Here is a 20,071-nt window from a genome sequence, read left to right as displayed (position 1 = left end):
AACAATTAAAGCATAAGTAGGATATTGAACTTACCCAATGCCAAATATGTAGTTCCCATATTATATTTGTACATGTAAATTGTATTTGGTTTTTTATGTCTGTAGTAATCACACAAACTGTGTTTTCTTAGCACAAACACAGAGGTCAACCTTTTTTCAAGACACTGTTATTTAACTAAAATCAATTTCATGCATACAAGCATTTTGACCATTCTTGTAACTGCTTTCATGTGCTATAAATTCATTCTTTTTATTCTGATGCTATCTGCAATGAGACAGGTACTTTTTCAAAAGAAGAAATAATCAGTTTTCTATTGTTCTGCTCACATAAAGGTTGAAAGTGAAATCCTTCTGCATGCTGCTTCTGTCCCTTTCCACTGGGAAAAAGAGAATTATCCCTAGACTCTTCTTGTTCTTTATGCATCAGAAAGTTATTTATTTCTTTGTTTTAAATTAGTATTGCCAGTGTTGATATTTAGAAAGAAAGGGCCAGAACATTAACTGGGGCAGTAAATAATTTTAGACTGTTAAGGTTTACAGGTGTGCTTCTCTTGATGCAGCAGCTTATCAAAACTATCATTGTTCATTCTGATTTGTTTTTCCACTTTTATGGCAGTTTGTCTTGTTTCACAAGTGTGATACACATTTCAAAAAGGAATGAAAATAGGTGAAATAAGAAAGTTCCTAATGCCTGAAAGGGGACAACATCCAAGACCCAGTTAAGTTTAACACGCTCAGAGAGAGAGAGAACTGCTGAAATCTCCAGGATGATCCTGTCATTTATGGGTGCTCTTGTGACCAGAGGTCTCCCTGATCTGGGCATTAAGTACAAGGAGAGGTGATCTCTGGGGGGTAGAATCAACAAGCCCTGTCAGTCAAAACCAGCACCTCCTGCATTGTCTTCTCTTGTCTCTTCTCAGAGTCCAGCAAAGACACCCACGGGATTCATCTGTCAGACCACCCTGTGTTTTGTGTAAATGGAATTGGAAAAATTACAAAAATATGTCTGTCGTCTTCAGAATGCTTCTTTTTCCCAGGCTGGGATAGTTTTTACCTACTTCTAATGTAAACAGAGACTCTTACTTACTTCTGCTACTTGGTTGATTTTCAAATCTTGGTTTTATCAAGCAGGTGCAAGATTGTGATGAGAGATTTGATGACAGTGCAGACCAAGTGACATCAGAAAGCTTCCTGCTTCTCAGGGGTCTTTCTGTGCAAGCCAAGCTTTAAAAATGGTGCAGGTTTTTTAGAATTTTAGAAAGGAAACTAGAGTTCCTTTAATGATGTCTGCAGAATTGCTCTCCTCTGTCAGGAGATTTAAGATATTTGCTGCTTACACAGGATGCTTTAACAGATGCAAAGCAAGAAAGCTCGCTAGAGCAGACTTGTCCTTCTCAGATATGGGTTCTGGTTCCAAAGAAAAATTAAATAGCAATTTGGCATGGTGCAAGGAACGTGTTTTAATGCCATTCTCATTCACCATGCTGGAACCTGTATGGCTTTTACTGCTTTGTTTTAAATGCATGAGTTTATTCTTGTTAAGAGCATCACTCAGTTGTTTGTACCGACCTCTCATGTTGTACCTGACACCCAGCAACTTCTTAATCATGTCTTTATTTTTCACAGATTCTCATTCAAAGCATGACATCCTTTTCACTAAATAAGCTGCATGTCTTATGTTTGCCATTGCTCTAAAACTAATTCTGTCTTTATTTTTCTTTTCTTCTCCCTTTTCCCTCCCATTTTATTTTTGTCACACGCTATTTGTTCCCTGTCTGGTTTTTTAACATTACATACTCTTTAAGGAGTGCGATAAGACCACTGAAGCCACTTTTTTGGAACAGCCTGACTTTTCACAGCAGATACACCACAGTAAAAAGCTTTTCAGTATTCCAGAAGTAGCCGAAGAGGATGGGGAATACTCTGAACTGCTGTACAAGCAGGGTTTAGGCATGCCCTATAAAAAGAACCCCAAAATAGCTAGAGACTCTAGAGCACCTAGGCCCTACAATCAAGAGCAGCAGCACAACTTCTGGTACCCGGCCAAGCACAGGATTTCAGGCGGGGAGGATTTTGGCGCGGACGACAAAGGATGCAAGTACAGCCGGTCCCTCTCGAGGAGCCCGGACAGTGGCCTGGACTGTGGCAGCGAAGAGGAGGAGTCCCGTTTCAGTTTCAGATACCCCTGTGATGCAGTTTCTGCCCACGTGGCCCCTCGCTGCTGTGCAGAGCCCGCTCACTGCTCCTGCAGGAAGAGCACGAGGCCGTCGCTGGCGCGCAGGAAAACCTTGACCAGGCAAAGCAGCATCGAGGAAGATTTCGGGGACCTGGGGCCTTCCTTTGTAGAGCCCAGGAGCGAACAGGCCAAGCCCAGTTACGAGAGGAAGTATGAAGTTCAGAAGTGTAATAGAACAGATAATTTCTCTAATGAAGATGTTCAGGGAGGCTGGAAGACCGACTTTAAGCTGGCTGACTCTAGGGCAGCTGGGCCACTTGCAAAGCCATCCCACAGAGATGCAGAAGACTCTCTGGTGTGTGAAGTAAATCTTCCTTCTAACATCTGCTTGCCGAATCAGTCTGTTTTCTTTAGATTACTAATTTTTGTTCTTTTTTGTTCTTTCTCTTTTTTCCCTGAATTAATTTTTAGAGTCCATCCTTTGGACCCATCTGCTACATTTTCCCCTTTTTTTTCTTTCCTCCCCATTCATTTTTTTTTATTATTCTGCATTTTCCTTTATAGTCCTCTTTTGTGTCATGCTGAAATCAGATTAATTTGCTTTACAATGATTTTCCCACGAACCAAATTACAATAATGGCTGCTTTTATTAAAGGACAACTGAATCTAAATTTTAATTAAGGGTTAGCTGAACTATAATTTTTCCCAAAAGATTGTTTTTCTTTACTTTGCCCATCTGAATGTTGCTTAAAAAAAAAAAAAAAAAAAAAAGCTGCATTCTAACTGGAAAATATTTCATCAGTAATTTTTTTTTTTTTACTTTTTTTGTTATTATTACTGTCAAGGAATTAATTTCATTGTGTTGTTTTTATTCATCCCATCCCCAGAATTTTCAGGATATGCTCTTTATCATGGACCATCTCTGGACAAGAACCAAGATTCTCCCCCAGTGTGACAGTGACCCAGATTTATGGAGTCACAGCTTCATCATATTTTCATTTGCTGCCTTCTATCTCTGCACTGTCACCACTTTGCCGTCCTTTTTAGACCATCTCTTCTTGCCTTTGAAGTTGCAGACTGCATCTCTGGTGAGGATGCAGGCAGACAGCTTCTTCCAGAGGGAGAGGCCAGGGCCATCCCATATCTTTCAAGGATGCCTCTGCGTGATCTTGCCTATTTGCATTTCTGTCCATTAATCTGTAGAAGAGTCTCCACGGGTGATAGATGCATCCAGAGGCTTCCCTGCTCCCTAAAGACCAAAGCAAGTTCTTTACCCTCTCTCAGCCTGCAACAGTCCAGAGTGGAAACCTCCATTCTAATGCACCTCATGTAAGAGTAGAGATCAGCTGCCTGCTCTTCCAGCCTCAGCAGTTCATGCTGAAAGCATCCTTACAAATTCCTCCCACCAAAATTGGTGACCAAGCTGTGTTAACCTTGATGGCTGCACGATAAACTCTGGAGAGCATTAAAATAGTAGCATTTGGTTAAATAAATAGTGTTTCCTGCGAGGGTAGTGACCAGAGCCAGCTGTGAAGTGAGAGGAAGTGTGTCTGCATTGCTGTCTACAGGTTTCACTGAGCTTTAAAAGGCTTTGGCAGCCGAAGGCCACTCTAGAAACACAGTGTGCTCAAAGCCAGAAGGACCTACACTGCCTCCCATGCTGCAGACTGGAGGAAGCTCTAGAGCTGGACACAAGCGAGGTTTTTGCAGTGCAGTCCAATCTCCACAGCTCACAACTGCTTGTACTACTCTCCACGAGGTTAAAACGCCACCTTAGCGGCAACAACAAAGGCAAAAGAATATTTCAAAAATTATTCTTTTCTTTTCTTTTTGTTCTGATGTGTGACTGCTGGTTACAAAACTCTGCCATAAATCAGGGAACCATTTTTTTTTCCTTTCGCAGGTTTGCCAGGCAACAGTATTTAGTTTTCAGCTAACCTTTCAGTTAAAAACTAAGTTTAGTTGCCTTTAGAGCTTATGCTTCCAAATGTGATTGACCTCTGATTAATGTCCAGCCATATGATCACGATGTTACCATGCATGGAACTTACAAACCTGTTTTTTCTGTTGTTGTTTTTGTTTTTGTTTTGTTTTGTTTTGTTTTGTTTTTAGCTTTTAGGTAATCCAGCGTCTGCAGGACGGCCTGAAAGGGTGGAACATGCAGGACGAAGGTCCTCTCATGGCAGTGCAGTGCCACAAAGGTCTCGGCCAATGTTGGTCCCTTCCATTGGTTAGTTGGACAGATTGGTGCATTTCTGTTCTTTGCAGCCTCAGAGTTGGGAAGGCAATCCTTAAAAAAATGAAACAGTGGATATTTGTCTTGAACCAGGCTACTCCCAGTTTAAATGGGGTGAAGTGGGACTAAAAACATCTCCACGTAAATGAGTGTGCTGGGGCCTCACAGGGGGTTGAATTAGTAGTCATTGACATCCCTGGGAGTCTTTTCATTAAATTTAGTGGGTATTGGAGCTTTTTTAAGCTTGGTTAAGCTTAGATAATGTTAGATCTTACCTAAGAAGCAATTTGCTGGCAGGTTACTGTATGATCAGTAAAATAGATGCAGCCATTCAGCCATCCATTCAGCCATCCATCCTTCCATTCATCAACCATCATTTTGCATTCACTTTCCATTGTCTTGACTACTTTTTGGAATTTAACAGGGAAAATGGAAGCTGTTAAATGCAATAATTTGTAGAACTTGCATATATTTGCTAGATTTGGTTTTTCTTACAGAGTCATCTCTATTCTGGTTTAATTATGACTTAATCTATATGCTGGTGAACACCAGAAAATCCAAAAAGTAGTGGGGAAAAGATAATGGAATCAAGACACTGTGGACAAATATGTATCTGTTAAAACTTGCACTCTAAACTGAAAAAGGAGAAACATTCACACTGAAAATCAGGATACACATGCAAAACAAGTGCAGGAAGAGTTCTGTGAGTTATTCACAGAATTTTTCTCCATGAAGATGGAAAGTTTATCTGTTTCCTGTCCCTAATCTGGACTTTAATTTGTGAATATTGTAGGCACCATGATGAGGAGAAGGAAGCAGTGTCAGGCAATTCTCACTGACATGTATGGGAATAATTGATGTAACAAATGGGGATTGTCAGAAGGAAAAGACTGATCATTAAGGAATGCTTTTATTTTTAAGTATTAAATTTTTTTCCCTTGTCATAAAATCACACTAAAATTCCTGTACTGTAAATTAAAAGCAAAATCCTCCTAGTGGGCATATTTCTTTGGATATCTAGTGGATAGTAACTACTGTTATTGAAGCCATAGATCAGAAAACAGACACAGCTGCAAAATGCACAAAACTTGCTCGGTCTCCTCAGTGTTGTGTGGCTGGTCAGAGGCTGATTCTCATCCCAATTCCTGGTGCAAACCAGGATTAGCTTCACAGATGTCAATGGAATTACACTGGAGTAAAAATGGCATGGAGGAGAATCAGGTCCAGGGAGGCTCTTGTGCTTCTCCTGGCAGGTTATTGTGAGCTGAACCAAAGAGCTTTTGGATGATGCTGTGATGAATGTTAGATTTTCATGTCCTCTTTCTTTCCCTCTGAAAGCAGCCTTGATTTCACAGGAGTAAAGATTCCTGGTTTACCTTTGGACTACTTAAAGCAAGTTTTGTATAGAAGTTCTTTCTTTTCTATTATCTGCTAAAACTCCCCATTTTTAATAGCAAGAGAGTAGAGAAGTTTGTGTGACTGAATCCTTTGGGTTTCCTTTTAATTTTCATTTTAATTAAAAAATAAGGGAAGTGATTAAATTTATCAGAGTTCACTTTCTGTAAACAAGGTTAGGACACAGAAACCACTAAGCAATGACTTTGCTGTTTAGCAGTTTAATAGCAACAGCTTAGGAATCTGATAAAGAAATTAATTTCTGATAGTCTGTGCTCAAGGAGATAATTAAATAGAAAATAATAACTCAGATTTTGTTTCATTCAGTGTAACTTAAAGCATTAATTACTGTGGTTTGTATTATTTACAATCCACAAATGCCATTTGGGAAAATTCCATTAGAAATAAATGACAATATTGTCTCTTGCTGGTAACAAGAAACTATTGAGCATTATGCTCAATATTTAACAAAAAATATTATTTGCTGTGAAACTATTGGAAGGCCTTATGTGGTTTAGAGTTCAAGAGTCCTAATTTCTGACTAGAAGACTAATGATTAAAGTTGCTGAAAGGTAAGCATGCAATATTTCTCCCTTTCAGCACCATACTGAAAAATACCACTTTGAGGAGAACTGAAGCAAGTTTAAACACTTGATAAAACTGCATGAGAGTTCCTTCCTGTAAACCTGCTAGGAAAAAAAAAATCTAGAAGATATGAAAAATATTGAGAGCTCAGATAAATAAAATGTAATAAAAGTAGGGCATCCAAAAGCATATAGTAAATCACTGTATAAATTGAACCCACTCTTTGGATCTCCAGTGACAGAGAACATTTCCCAAGAGTAAGGGCTGCAAGGATGGTTTTGAAGAAGGAAGTTGCTAAGACTGTGTCATTATAATATGGAGTTCCATAAAATGAAAAGCAGAGTAAAATAAAAGAAGAGAGTAAATACGATTGAGCCAAAGTTTAGGCTTCTTAAATACCTGAAACTTGTTGGCCTCAGGTATGGCTCAAAAATATGGATTCCAAATTTGTCTGGGGTTTTTGTTGAGTTATTTAGCTAAAGGGTCACTTACGTGATGGAGAGTTCTTAAAGCAGTTCTGGGAGAAACAGGGAAGACTTTCAAGATTGTAATGTTCTTAGGATTCCCATAGCAAAATCTCTCTCCAAAATGTTCCATAATTTAAGTTCTTTGAGGTGTTTTCTCCATAAATCTACAAATTCTTTAGACTAGTATCTTCTTGCAGGTAGGATTTAAGTGAATTAATTAATTTTTGGTTTTAGGTTGATACTTTAGAAGGTGAAACAGAGTTTACAGTGCTCTTGACCTTGCAGATCTGGCAGGTAGGATTGTATTTAGGATTGTTGTTTAAACCTCATAATGAAAGACAATTCCTCTCCAAAGACCTAACAAACAATATTTACACTGTGTGAATTTTAAAAAGCACAAAATCCAGACTCATATTTCTGTGACACTCCCCCCACACACACACTGAAGAGGATTTCTAGAGGCTGAGACATCTGGCAAAGCTTGTGCAGTGTTTAGGAAGCGAGAAAACCAGGCAGGCCCAGCCTGCCAGCAGGAGCCTCCTCTGAGGCAGCTCTACAATCTGTTTTAATAGATCATTCCCTTTTTCTCCATAGAAATTACAATGGACAGTAACAGTGAAGGCGCTCGGTCTCGGTCAGGTAGTGAGGGAAATATTTCACCTGTAAAAGAAGAAGCTTATTATGGCAGCACTGGACACAAGCAGTGGCCCCCGCGGCGTCCCATGGCCCCTCACTATGGACACGGTACGCCCACCATTCTTCCTCCTTTGTGCCAGGCACGGTTTAGAGCTGCGTGTTAACCATGTGTGCCACCCTTGCATGCCATGCAGGATGCCAGGGGGACTGGCTCCTGAGTCCTGGGTGCCCTCAGGTAAGTTCCTCCAGCTCAGCTGCAAGGGGCAGACGGCCCCGAGGGCTCTGTCCCGCTGCACAGCCCCCTCTCCATACTCGACCGAGTCCAAGCATTGCATGAACTCTGTGAAGCTCTGCTGCTCCCAATGCCAGCCAGTTACTGTACACAGCTGAACCACCATCCATCCAAACATCCCCACTGGATCCAGGCAGGTGGGCAGGGACAAACAGCACTGGTGTGTCACAACCCAGTGTTCTGCAATTCCCAGACATTATTGGTAAGCTGAACGAAGACTGGGGGTCTTTTCAGTGGCCACACAGGACTTTGGCTGTGTCACTTGATGAGGACAAAAATTATTCTTTGTGTTCTACTGCACTGCATAAGTAAGGCAGTTTTACCCACTACTGATAGTATTTGTTGCTTCATCAACATAGAAATCATCACATGATCAACAACCCAGTTCTCACAGTTCATTAGACAGGGAATTGAGGTGTGTGACACTGAACCCACAAGAGCAGCCCAAGCCATGTAGAGAGCTAAGAAACACACTCAGGTTTTGCTGATATCTGAAATGAAACAGAAGAGGCCCTGAAAGTTTAGGTAAATTGTAATTAAATGCTGAGTTTCCAAGCAGACCTGTCTGACACAGCCAGAACAGCAGCCTGGGTGTATCAGAGTAGATCGAGTGAGTTCAGGGCAGTTGTGGTTGCCACTGTGCACCAGTCAGGAGTTTGGCTGGGTGCATCCAGAGACAGGATTGTACATGCACAGTGATGTGTGTGTGTGTGTGACATGCATTTGTACCTCCTGATAAGATAAGTGGCTAATGAGCTAATCAAGAGATTATTTGCTTTCTGGTTCACTGAAGCAAACATGAGTATTCTGATGTTCTGGCACAGGCCAGTGCTTTTAACAGAGATACATTTGGCTGTGATTCATGTTTCCACCTTACCTTCATTAAGTGCAGTTGGAGTTGGATGCAAAAAATTGATTTTTTTTTAATTTAAAAAAACAAAACAAAACACCCCTTAGCCACCTGGTTCACACTGCCTGGTGGGCCTGGGTATCAGCCTCAGAATGGCTGCAACCTGACAGGGGGAGGAGAACAGAACAGAGAAGGATCCCATCCTTTGTGTCTCATTGCTTTCTGTCCCACATGTGCCCTTTTCCCACACTTCCTCTCTGTGCTTTGTGCCTGCCTAAAGCTTCTTGGCTGGAATTTTTCCCTGCCCTTTTGCTTTTCTGCATTTTATCCTTACATTCTTTCTTGAGCTCTGGACCCACGAGTTAGGAGATGTTCCCTGAAAGCTGTGACCCTCTGAACATTTTTTTCTGGCAGTTTACAATTATCAAATGTTGAATAAAATGCATGATGTAGAGGCAAAAGAGGGAAAAAGGTAAAAAGCATTTATCTGAAATGTTTCGTATTGAATGCTCAAACTGTTAAAAAAAACTGTGAGTCTTTAATTTGCAAGAGGTGATTACAGTAAAAATTTTATTAACATGAAAATTGGAAAAAATTGATACAGTTGAACTACATTTTCATCATAATTCATAACATCACTTTCTCGATTTATTCATTGTGAAGGATCTTGCAAACTTGATGATGAATGTTGATTCAGCAAAGAACAAAAGTATGTGACTCCCAGTGAAGCCAGAGGGACTTTTCAATAAGCCAAGATATTCACAAGTGGCTTGTGATTTTCAGGGCTTTAATTTTTGGGACTTCAAGTTCATGTGTCTTGAAAGAGACTATTTGGGAAAGTGCTGCCACATCCTCTCTCAACCCAAAATTAAAAACCTTTTAAACCCATCAGTCAGAACAGTCAGTGTTAGCCACTTAGACCTAATCTTCCAATCTGGTTTTCTGAAGTCCATCCTTAAGTATGTTGGCAAATCATGGACTAAACACATTCTCCAGGTCATTTGAAAAGTTTGAAAGGTATATGAGACAAAATGTTCATTCTCATTTTTAATGTCCTAATTGACCTGTTACCCTACAGTGGACAGAGTTCAGGGCAGTGTCAAGTGTTGGGATATTCAAGGATAGTCTTTCCTAATGAGATTATAGTTACATGCAATCATCATTTCTCCTGGATTTTAACACATTTGTTAGTGGTTTGGGTTGGTTTGGGCACTACGTTAACCATTGACAGTGTTACAACAAAATCATAAAGAGTGTAGCTCCAACCCTGGCAGGACTAACACTGCTGAAATACCTTCCTTTCTTCCCTGTCTGGAGAGGTTATAACCATGTTTTATTTTTAACCTGGTATCTAAAACATGGTTTGTCAACACAGCTGGGATGTGCTTTCTTGTGTCCATGAAGAGCAGAGACAGCTGTGCTGGAAAACAAGTGGATCCAAAGCATGGTTATTTTTTCAGGAATGAAAAAGCCTGTCAAACTCATTGTTATGTCACTCCTAACATGCTCCATTAATTTATGGTAAACTCTAGTAAATCTGACAAAAATGGCTTTCCTACCTGAGCTGTATCCACAAGTGTAAATGTCAGTGTGGGGTAGGAGATAACACCATTTTCAGTGCATGCAGATTTTATAGGCTTTTTAAAAAAGTACCAGCTTGCTAATTAAAAAAAAAAAAAGACCAACCCACCAAGCTTTATAGGACATGCATTGAGGTTTGGGGATTTTTTTTTCCCTGAAATGCCAAACGTGTTTCAAATATTAACTGGAATAGTCGAAAGATGGGGCCAACTTGCATTACTGACTTGTTCTTTTCTGACTTTAATTTCCCAGATGGCTACGGTGGTCATGACCATCTTTCTCCAGACCTTTATGAAGAATCCGAAACAGATCCTGGCACAGAAGATATTTCCACTCGAATATTTGTTGCACTCTTTGACTACGATCCGCTGACCATGTCCCCAAATCCTGACGCCGCAGAGGAGGAGCTGCCCTTTAAAGAAGGACAGATCATAAAGGTGAGATCTGAAAACAAGGGAAATGAAGGACCCAGTTTTGCAAACAGGGTCTCCTTTGTCCCTTGTGTGACTGGAATCCAAGGGGTTTTTTTCCTCCAGAGGTTCAGGGGCTGTAAATCTCGCTGGATCTGGAATCTAGTACTAATGGCTTAAAAATAATTACAAGGTGGAGAAAAATCTCAAAGTTTCTGTAGATAGTTAGGGCCAGACTTAATTAGAGATTTAGTGTGAAGGCTGTAATTGTGACTGAAGCTCCCTGTGTCCATTGCCACAAACCCTGCAGGAGAAACTGCTCCAGAGAGGAGCTGCAAAGGTCCCCCAGGAGCGTTGAGTGTTGTGCCTTCATACAAAGCAGAGCTGCTGTATTTTTTAAATGCTGGGCACTCCTAGATAATAAACAATTTAGACTGATTCCAAGTCCAGAAGTCATGTATTTCTGTTCCCTTTTCTGTCAGTTTGGTGTAAAATACACACATTGCCTTTAAACGGGGCACGGAGGACAAATTGGCTCTGTCAGGGGTTGGGCTCTGGAAGGGTTTTTTCCCAGCCCTCCATCCCAGCTCGCCTCATCTTCTGACAGTGCAGCTGCAAGGCAAATTTGTTCAGCTTGCTGATCTGGTTTTAAAAAGCCAGCAGATATTTCTGTGGAATCAGCAGAAGTAAGTGTTTCCTCCTGCAGCCTTGCATCCATTTGATCTGCAGCAAAACAGGCAGAAATGAGAGAGGCAGAAGGAGCAGCTGCTGGTAGTCCAAGGGTGATTGAGGTTTAAGTGTGATCTGAAAGAGAACCTGAAAAAAATAGACTCATTTGAATATTACCCATTTCAGAGATTAAATTCTATCTTAAGCTATTAAAATCCTGACTGCCTTCCACTGTGTTGAGTCTTAACAAAAATGTTTGTACTCTAAATCACAATTTTTGTAACATTGAATACTCTGTTCTGTATTTTGTTTACCTCTCCCCATGATACAAGGTTTGTGCCAAAAAAATTGATCTTGTTAAGAGCTTATTTTCCTTTGCAAGGCTGTGCATTTCGCTGAGATATTGTAATTATTTCTTCACAAATATTTACCTGTTTGGCACTGAAAAGTCTAGTGAGACCCCACATCAGATATTTACTGTCAGTGATGTTTATTTTATATTTGGTGACCATGGTGACTGCTCTGTGAACTGCTGCTTTGAATTTCTTTTCAAACTGTTGTGAGGATGGATTAGTTTCCATTTCCAAAATGTTTCTGGTACATTCCCTGAGCAGTGGGGTGGTGGAGGGTCAGTTCCACGAGCTGTAGGAAACCTGTACACGTGTTACAGTCTCATCTTCTGTCCTGTGTGCAGGAGTGAGGCCAGGTGACTCAGGGACAGGTAGGGATTAAAGCTGAAAAATATTCCTGTGCTACAAAGTTGAGGCAATCAGTCAGTTTTAATGAGCTCAGATTTGAGTGGAACTCAGTCATCAGTTTGACTTTAGGAACATAATTTTTGTTTAGCACAGTCCTAGATCTAGGCCTTTGTATCATTAGCAGCCTTTATGACTTGACTGCATTTTTAGCCCTGCAGAGAAATTTTGGATTTATATGCTCTCACTGAGGACATCCATGCTATTTTTATACCATGTTTTCTCTAAAGACAAAGCAAAGCTTAAGTACATATATCAAGTACATTATGTATTAGATAGGCATTTTTGATCACATAAAAGTTGTTTGAATCAAAACAACAACATTTTGGCACAATTTTTGCAAACGTTTCATTTTGAATATAATTCCAGCATAATTCCATAAACATCAATGTAAACCATCAAGTAAACTTCTGGCTCAGCACAGGGAGAGACTGATGATTTGTAAGGTACTTTTTGTGCGTTTCACTGCTGACAAAAAAAAGTTCAAATTCTGTAAATTATATGTCTGGAGTTATAATTCAAATAAATGTCACAATTCCAATTTTATAACCTAAGTCAGAGCAGTCAATAACTAATATAATTCCACATGCAAACTGCAGTCATCATCTCTGCTTTGGTAACCACTTAGCCTGCATTAAAATTCCTAAATGCTAAAACCTTTGCTGACCAATGTTGTCACTCTCTGAATAACAGGTTTATGGGGACAAAGATGCTGATGGATTTTATCGTGGAGAAACCTGTGCAAGAATTGGCCTTATCCCGTGTAACATGGTCTCTGAGATCCAAGCAGATGATGAAGAGATGATGGATCAGCTTCTTAAACAAGGTTTTCTTCCTTTGAACACACCAATTGAGAAAATTGGTAAGGGAAAATATGAACATTTCACTTTTCCTGACTTTTAGGTGCTCTTAACTTGGCTGGATCTGCTGTACCTCTTGTTTGCAATATATGCAGATGCATCTAAGTTTTCCAGCCATTTGCTACCCCATGGAATATAATCTGTGTTGGTATCTGGATGACTTTATACAACTGATACTTAATCTTGCTGATATCTTTTGCTGCAGATGGGGATTTGTAACTTCACCACTCGACTTGCTACCTTCTTTTCTTATTTAAAAAAAAAAAGATGAAAATTGCAGAGCTTTAGTTTTGCAACTAAAACTGTTCAGAGGATTCAGTGGCTTAGAATAGGTGGCCAGATGAGTGTTAAATATTATTTGTGAAGCACATGTGGTTTCACATCCTTTATCTGTGCTAATAGGTTTGGTAACTTTTTATCACTGTGCTGGAGAAACACTCACGTTGCTGCTGCACTGCTGGGAAAAGGCCGGGAGGGAAAGGTGCATCGTGGTTTTATTTTCAAAATAACTTTGATAGCTTTTCCTCACCTTCCTCCCCCTGTGACTGGAGCAGAGAGAAGCAGAAGGAGTGGCAGACAACAGCCAGTGACTACAAGAAGGATGGTGGCACTGTATGATTATGATCCAAGAGAAAGTTCTCCTAACGTGGATGTAGAGGTACGGCCGGAACCGGGGGCTGTGGGTACCCAGCACGGTCAGGACTGGGGGGCACTGCTCTCCATTTGGGGTGGGTGTGCAAAGGAATAGTTCAGGATTACAAACACAAGTCAAATGGTTTGGAGCAGATGTGTATGACAAAGCTTATGGCTTCTGTACAAGTAGATTTACGGTTCTTGTCCAAAAAAAATCAAGGAATATCCTCTGTAGGTTTTATTTAATACAGCTCAGTACATAACATGGCTGTTATGCCATATGTGTGTGTACCTGCAAATATAACAGAAGTCTATAAGGAAAAAAGCAGTTATAAATTGTAGGGAATTTTTATTTTCCGATTTCCTTTGCACCCAAGACCATGATTATTTTTGAGAAGTACCCTAGCTCACTCTGACAAGCTGATAGCCCTGAGTGCCTTCAAATCTCTGTAACCTCCAAAAATCCACCCTCCCTCACAACCTAAGCCAGAAGGATACAGCCCATGGGAACAGCACTCATAGCATATTGCATTTTTCTCTTAATTGATGCATCTGAGCTTTCATGAATGTATGTCTTGACTATCTCTTTTTTTGTTATAATAATTTAAGGATATCTTAAACAGCTGAGCACTAACCACATCTTCATTTAAAACCAGCTGAGCATCAATTACATCCTCATTATAGGTTTATCTTCCATGTACCCACTTGCAGTCTCCCATTTCTCCATAACTGTGACCAGCAACAAGAGTCACTTTTTACATGTCTTTGGTGTTACATGGCAAGTCCCTTAGTCCAGGTTTGGTGCAGGTTCCATTTCTGTCTGCACAGAATGTCAGGGTACACTGAAAGCTCTAAAAACCACTGCATATCTGGGAGCTTCCTCAGTTATCCTTTAAAATGTTGTTTGGATTTTTTTTTTTAATTGGTGAATTGTTAGGAATTTTTTTAAGCAGAAGGTGAATTTTGAAATATGTGGGTCTTGGTGCTTTAAAATACAGCTAGGGTTGTTTTCTGTTTCCTGCTGAACCAAATCTGTTTCTAAGTTATGGTGTTTCAAAGTAATTTGGCCAACGAATCAAAGAAATCCTGCAGATATATTGCAAACATTTTGTTTGTTCTGTCTCCCATGACCACAGGAAATTAATTAACCCCCCACCCCCTTGTAACATTGCATTTAAGCCACAGGCAATTAAAAAGAGCCCAGTGCACTCTCCGTTTGCTGATCAGAGTGGAGCTGCCCATTACAAAGCTTTTATTGAAGAGAATCCAGTTCAGCTCCACTGCAGGAATGCTGTGCTTCAGGGGTTGGACTGGATGGTCTCCAGAGCTCCCTTCCAACCCTGATCCTGGGATTCTGTGAAAAGCAGCTCCCTCAGCTGTTCCTGTGCCCCTTAGTCCTGGTGCTCAGCTCAGCACACAGCAGGGACCTGAGCCACGTCCCACCCCGGTGTCTTGTTCCCTCCTCCCACAAGGATTGATGGAAGGGACCTTTGAAGTCGTGTAGTTCAAAGCTTCACAGTTTGCTCAGGTTGTTCAAGGCCCGAGTGTCTTGGCTTGTTGGCCACAGGGAGTCCTGGGGGTGTTCAGAGCCCAGTGGGAGAGGTGCCAGGCTTAGCAAGCTAAGGGAAAAAATCCAATACATTTTAAAAAAAAAAAAAAAAAAAAAGAAAAGAAAAAAGGCTTTGCTCTCAAAGATCAATTTGGTTTCACCAAATGTGTCAACATGAAGGAGGGGGGGAATATTAGTGGATTTACTGTCAATAAAAGAAAAGATAATCTTTGCCTAACAGCCTGTCCCTTTCCTGCAGGCCGAGCTGACATTCTGCACTGGGGACATTATCACTGTCTTTGGTGAGATTGATGAAGATGGATTTTACTATGTAAGTTGGCTCCTGCTTGCTCACTTCAGACTGCTCCAAGCTGCTAGAGCACCTTCACCAGCACCAAGCACTAAATGATAGCCCAGGGGAGGGGGGTTCAGGTCACGTCCCACTGACCTTAGATGGGCATTTCCTCTTCCTCACCAGCTTTGCGACAGGCAAAAGTATTTCCTTCCCTTCTTGGGAACCTACACTTGCTTTAATTAAAACATTTCATGGTGTTGCAGGGTGAACTTAACGGACAAAAGGGGCTGGTTCCTTCCAACTTTCTTGAAGAAGTGCCTGATGATGTTGAAGTCTTTCTATCCGATGCACCCTCGCGCTACGTTCACGACACACCGACGCGGTCAAAAGCAAAAAGGGTAAGCAACCGAATAAGACAAACTTAAATTCTTTTATTTCCCATTCCATCCTGTCTCATACGTAATTTAGACGTCACTTTTAACACCTTAAATTCATCTGCCCATTTAAAATTAACTCTCTCAAATATCTAGAATAAAACGTAAGGAAAAGCGACTTTAGCCTTCGCTGGCTCGTTACATTTGTAAATGGAGAAACTAAATTGACTGTTTGATTGCAGTCATTACAGTACCTTCCATTCTAATTCGAATTTAAGCAGTTCTTCTCTGGTGATAGTTACTTCCTAAAGCTTCCAAACTGCTCTTACTACAAAAAGCTCTCGTGGACAAAAGATTGGTACCAGTGTTCCTCTAAATACAAACTGTAACTGCAGCTGACTGACTGACGGTGCTCGTCTTTTAATCCTTATGACTTCCTGTTCCAACTGGCATTAGTTAATTGCTCAGAGACTTCTCTTTTATGAAAGATTAACCATGTTTAGAGTATCTCATTTTTGGTTTTGTTTCATCACTGCAATACTTTTATATATTATATATTTTATATATATTTTTATTTCTTTGCTCATCTGCTTGGAAACAGAAGAAGAGTGTTCATTTCACACCTTAATAAGGCAATGTAGCCTTCACGTAAGTGAGCAACTGAAGATACCAATAGAGATTTCAATTAAAGCTACCTGGCTATCTAATGCAAGTCTTGAAACTTAATTGTGGGGGAAAAGGAAAGAAATATGTCTCCAAAAGCCTTGGCCACAGAAGAGCAGGCTTGTATGCTTCTGCTGAATCTAGTCGAGTCAATTGAGGTTTTTTTAGGAGACAAATCCTTTAAAAAGGAATCCTTGGAAGCCAATTAGACCTCACTTTATGAAGGTCAGCGTTTGGAACATATTTCTTCACGAGCTCAATGTTTATGTTTACATAGAAAGGAGAGTTTGATGTCTAACTACCCTACAAACAAAGCTGCATATTGCATTGTTAGCCAACCTGGGAGGGAAAAATTCCAAGCTCCTGTGACAAGAGAAAAGCACAACAGCTCCAACCCTTACAGAACATCCAAGTGCAGCCTAAGCTGATGCACACGGTAGTTTACAAGGGTATAGTTGGTTTTGAAACTCATTACACTCAAACTGAGCTACTTAAATTGTCTGCCTTAAGATGTGTTTTCCACAATCGATTATACCCCAGCCTGCCTAAGACCAACCATTCAACGCTCCCGAAAACAATCCCTTCCCACGGCACAATTGACTGGGATTTTTGTCCTGGAAAGTGGACATTTGAAATGTTAGCAACTGTTTGGTTTACCAATGCAATAAAAGTCTCGACCTGAAACATGCAGCTCACTGAATGAATGCATTAGACTCAATATATGGTATCTTCAGGTGTACGTTGGGGTGCTTTACCAAGTTGTTTTGGTTTTGTTTTTTTTTTTTTCATTAGAATTAGACCTTGATTTAAAATCAAAGTCGGCTTGAAGCCCCTTTGCTTAACTCACTGTTGCACAAGAAGCCAGTAAATTGCTGATGTTTTAACTCCAAGCTAACAGGACTCCCTCCAGCATGGATACTACTATGAAAATATCATCTTAATTGATAGTAACCCATCTCGCCAGCTGGGCACTGTAGTTAGGATAGGCTGAGTATAAGCAATTTTAGCATTTTCATCCAAGTGCTTTTGATGATTGAAAAATAAAAATTAGCTGTTCAAAATATTTAGGAATGCTGTCATCTAACAACCTCATGGCTGCAGCATATACATCAAGCAGTCAGGGTCTTTAAGCTTTCTTTGATTGCAATTAAGGTTCATTTTAGCTTTTTCTTTTTCCTTTTTTTTTTCTTTTTTTTTTTTTTTTTTAAGCCAGTGTGCCATCTTCTCTAATCTGTACATAAAGTTTGCTAGCCAATTTTAAAGAAAAGGCATTTAAAGGACATTAAAAAGTAAGTGAACACGTAGCATTTTAAGTAATTTCTTCTGAAAAGAGTTTGGCTTCTATAGATTGCTAATCTGTAGTAATTAACACGTTTATTTTTCTTAAATCTATAGCTAAAAGTATCCCTCTCCATTTTAGTACTATCAGAGTACTGAAATGCAAAACCCAAGCCAGTTTTGTGGCTTTTGTGGCCAGAATTCTGGCAAAACAAGTGTATCCAACTTCTTTAAAAAAGTATAACCAAACCAGGGCTCTATTGGCAGGTTTCCTATTGTTCTACAATTTTTTCCCCCCCTCTAAATTTATGCATTTGCCATAAGCCCGAGCAGTATTTTAAGCCAGAGAGAAGAAAGGAACCAGCCCTTTTGCTTAAAAAGTGGGGTAATGGGACAAAGTGATGTTACCAAACTTTCTTGATGCTGACAGCTTTGAAGCTTTCAAACATTCAATAAATTATAACAATGTACCTAATAGGTTCCTCCTGAGAATACAGGTACATCCCGGAGAGCACCATCCCCCACAGTTCATCTCCATTCCGGGTCACCTACGTCACCTATGGGTTCTGGTAGTCCCGGGAGAGGCAGGGATATGTCCTCGAAAAAGAAAAAGGGGCTGCTTTCCAAAGGCAAGAAACTGCTGAAAAAGCTTGGTGCAGTGAAATGATTCATGTGCTGCTCCTGGACAACTTGTAAAAGCTTCCAGTCTGTGTATTTTAATTTTTTTTTTCTTTAATTTTTTTTTTTTTTCTAAAGTCAAAACTAGGGCTTTCATGACTATGCAGTACAACTTTACTAAACCTCTCTGCATTTTTAACTCTGACATCAATAGAATCATGTGAATTGCTTAATCAAAACAGCAAGAAAAAAAAAAAAGGAAGTGGATTTGTTGTTGCAAAAACTTTTTTTTAAAAAATAAAAAATGTTGTGGGCTTAAGAGCAGAAGAACGTGGTTTTATTTGAAGTCAACTCAACACCTGCAACTCCACTGGAAAAATCTCAGCCTTTTTAGCCTCCTTTAACCACGAGTGGTGGGGAGAAAACTCTGTTCCTTGATTGCTAGTTCAGAGAGATCACCCCACTGTAACTAATCATTGACAAAAATGGTCTTGAAACTCCTAGTTTAATCAGCCTTGATGTTTTGCCTTATTAATGCACAATGATTTGTACTGTCTAATAAATATACAGCGTATACTTTGTATGTACTGTGTATTCAACTGTCTTCATCTTCCCTAAAACATGGTAATTTAAGATCAAGTACTATGTTACTGACTCCATTCACTGTCTGATGTAACTCCTGGGAGTTTGAAAGTGCTGTGCTAAACGCTTTTTTTTTTTTATTTTATTTTTTTTTTTAGTTTTTGCTTCTTTATTTCCCCCCACCTCCAAAAACCAGACCCTTGTATTGGTTTATTCTGTCAACTTATTTTCACTCCACTGAAATCAGATACAGTGTAAGTTATTCAGAACCTCAGCCAGAATTTCAACCATTCAACCTCCAGTTTTGGGGTTCCTGGTTTACTGTTCTAAACTACTGGGAAAATTAAAAAAAAAAACCAAACAAACAAAACAACAAACCAACTCCACACCAAAACCCCTTTACTCCCCCATTTATTTTTTTTCTGTGGAGGTGCAGTTCTAAGTTAAAAGGCATTTTCATATTGCTGATGTCAGATTCAGGATAAAGTACATGTTTAAAGTAAAAAGGACAAACTGTGTTGCAGTCACAGGCCACAGCCAGTAACGAGGCTGCAAGAGGCTCTAATCAAATCTTAATTGTGATATTGGCATATCAAGACAAACAATCTTACACACTGATGGCAGTCATTGGCTGTTACTATTTTGTAATTCTTGTCCATTTGTAAATTGTTTTTACTGTTTATACATACTTTTCAGACTGCCTTTCTTTTTGTAATTTATGGAAGGTTTATAAATGAATGATCAAAGCTTCCCCATTGTGTCTTCAGATAATAATGTAAATTACTGTAAGATACCGTGTGCTAGATTATAACATTTAATTAAAGAAAATAACTGGCCTAAAGTTGTGGTAAAGTACTGTGTGGGTGTGTGCATGTGTACAATTGTTGTGTATTATATTTTATATAAATAAATAATTTGATATTTTGTAGAGTGCAGTACGTTTCATAAATCTACTGTAGCAGCTGCTTGGTTGCTGTGCCAGCCTTCTCTCCCTCCCTCCTGGCCCTGGCACCCCTGGTCAGATCCCTGGTGCCCAGGGAGCCAAGGACAAGCACATGGCCATGGTGCAAGTCACCCCTTCAAACACTGCACCAAAGAGAAAGAGCAGCCCCCAGTGAGCATCTCCTACCTTTCTGCAGCTGCACAAGGTCCTTCTCAAGTGACCTC

At 40.0% G+C, this 20,071-nt stretch overlaps 2 protein-coding genes across 16 annotated transcripts in view; one reads left to right on the top strand and one right to left on the bottom strand.

Moving 5' to 3' along the window:
* RIMBP2 (RIMS binding protein 2) overlaps positions 1–19,832 on the top strand; it is a 93,114-nt gene extending 73,282 nt beyond the window's left edge. For 5 of the 15 annotated variants that reach the window (XM_064675218.1, XM_064675213.1, XM_064675215.1 and 2 more), the window contains 9 exons: positions 1,806–2,531; positions 4,289–4,406; positions 7,454–7,603; positions 10,471–10,655; positions 12,746–12,914; positions 13,464–13,570; positions 15,354–15,425; positions 15,653–15,787; positions 18,183–19,832. In XM_064675218.1, coding sequence (XP_064531288.1) covers positions 1,806–2,531; positions 4,289–4,406; positions 7,454–7,603; positions 10,471–10,655; positions 12,746–12,914; positions 13,464–13,570; positions 15,354–15,425; positions 15,653–15,787; positions 18,183–18,371 — 1,851 coding nt within the window. In that variant the 3' untranslated portion in view covers positions 18,372–19,832. Of the gene's footprint in view, positions 1–1,805; positions 2,532–4,288; positions 4,407–7,453; positions 7,604–10,470; positions 10,656–12,745; positions 12,915–13,463; positions 13,571–15,353; positions 15,426–15,652; positions 15,788–16,364; positions 16,503–17,639; positions 17,716–18,182 lie in introns of those variants that run through there. The other 10 variants (XM_064675208.1, XM_064675214.1, XM_064675212.1 and 7 more) reach the window with 10 other exon arrangements.
* The window catches only part of PIWIL1 (piwi like RNA-mediated gene silencing 1), a 28,159-nt gene continuing 17,243 nt past the window's right edge, over positions 9,156–20,071 (bottom strand). Inside the window, exons 23-25 of the transcript XR_010435115.1 lie at positions 15,543–20,068; positions 15,034–15,164; positions 9,156–13,837 (exon numbers count right to left, since the gene is read on the bottom strand). The gene's annotated coding sequence lies outside the window, so the exon portion shown is untranslated. The remainder of the gene's footprint in view (positions 13,838–15,033; positions 15,165–15,542; positions 20,069–20,071) is intronic.

Source organism: Pseudopipra pipra, chromosome 18 (assembly GCF_036250125.1).
Source record: "Pseudopipra pipra isolate bDixPip1 chromosome 18, bDixPip1.hap1, whole genome shotgun sequence".
Taxonomy (NCBI): domain Eukaryota; kingdom Metazoa; phylum Chordata; class Aves; order Passeriformes; family Pipridae; genus Pseudopipra; species Pseudopipra pipra.
This window is presented reverse-complemented; position numbering and strand designations above follow the sequence as displayed.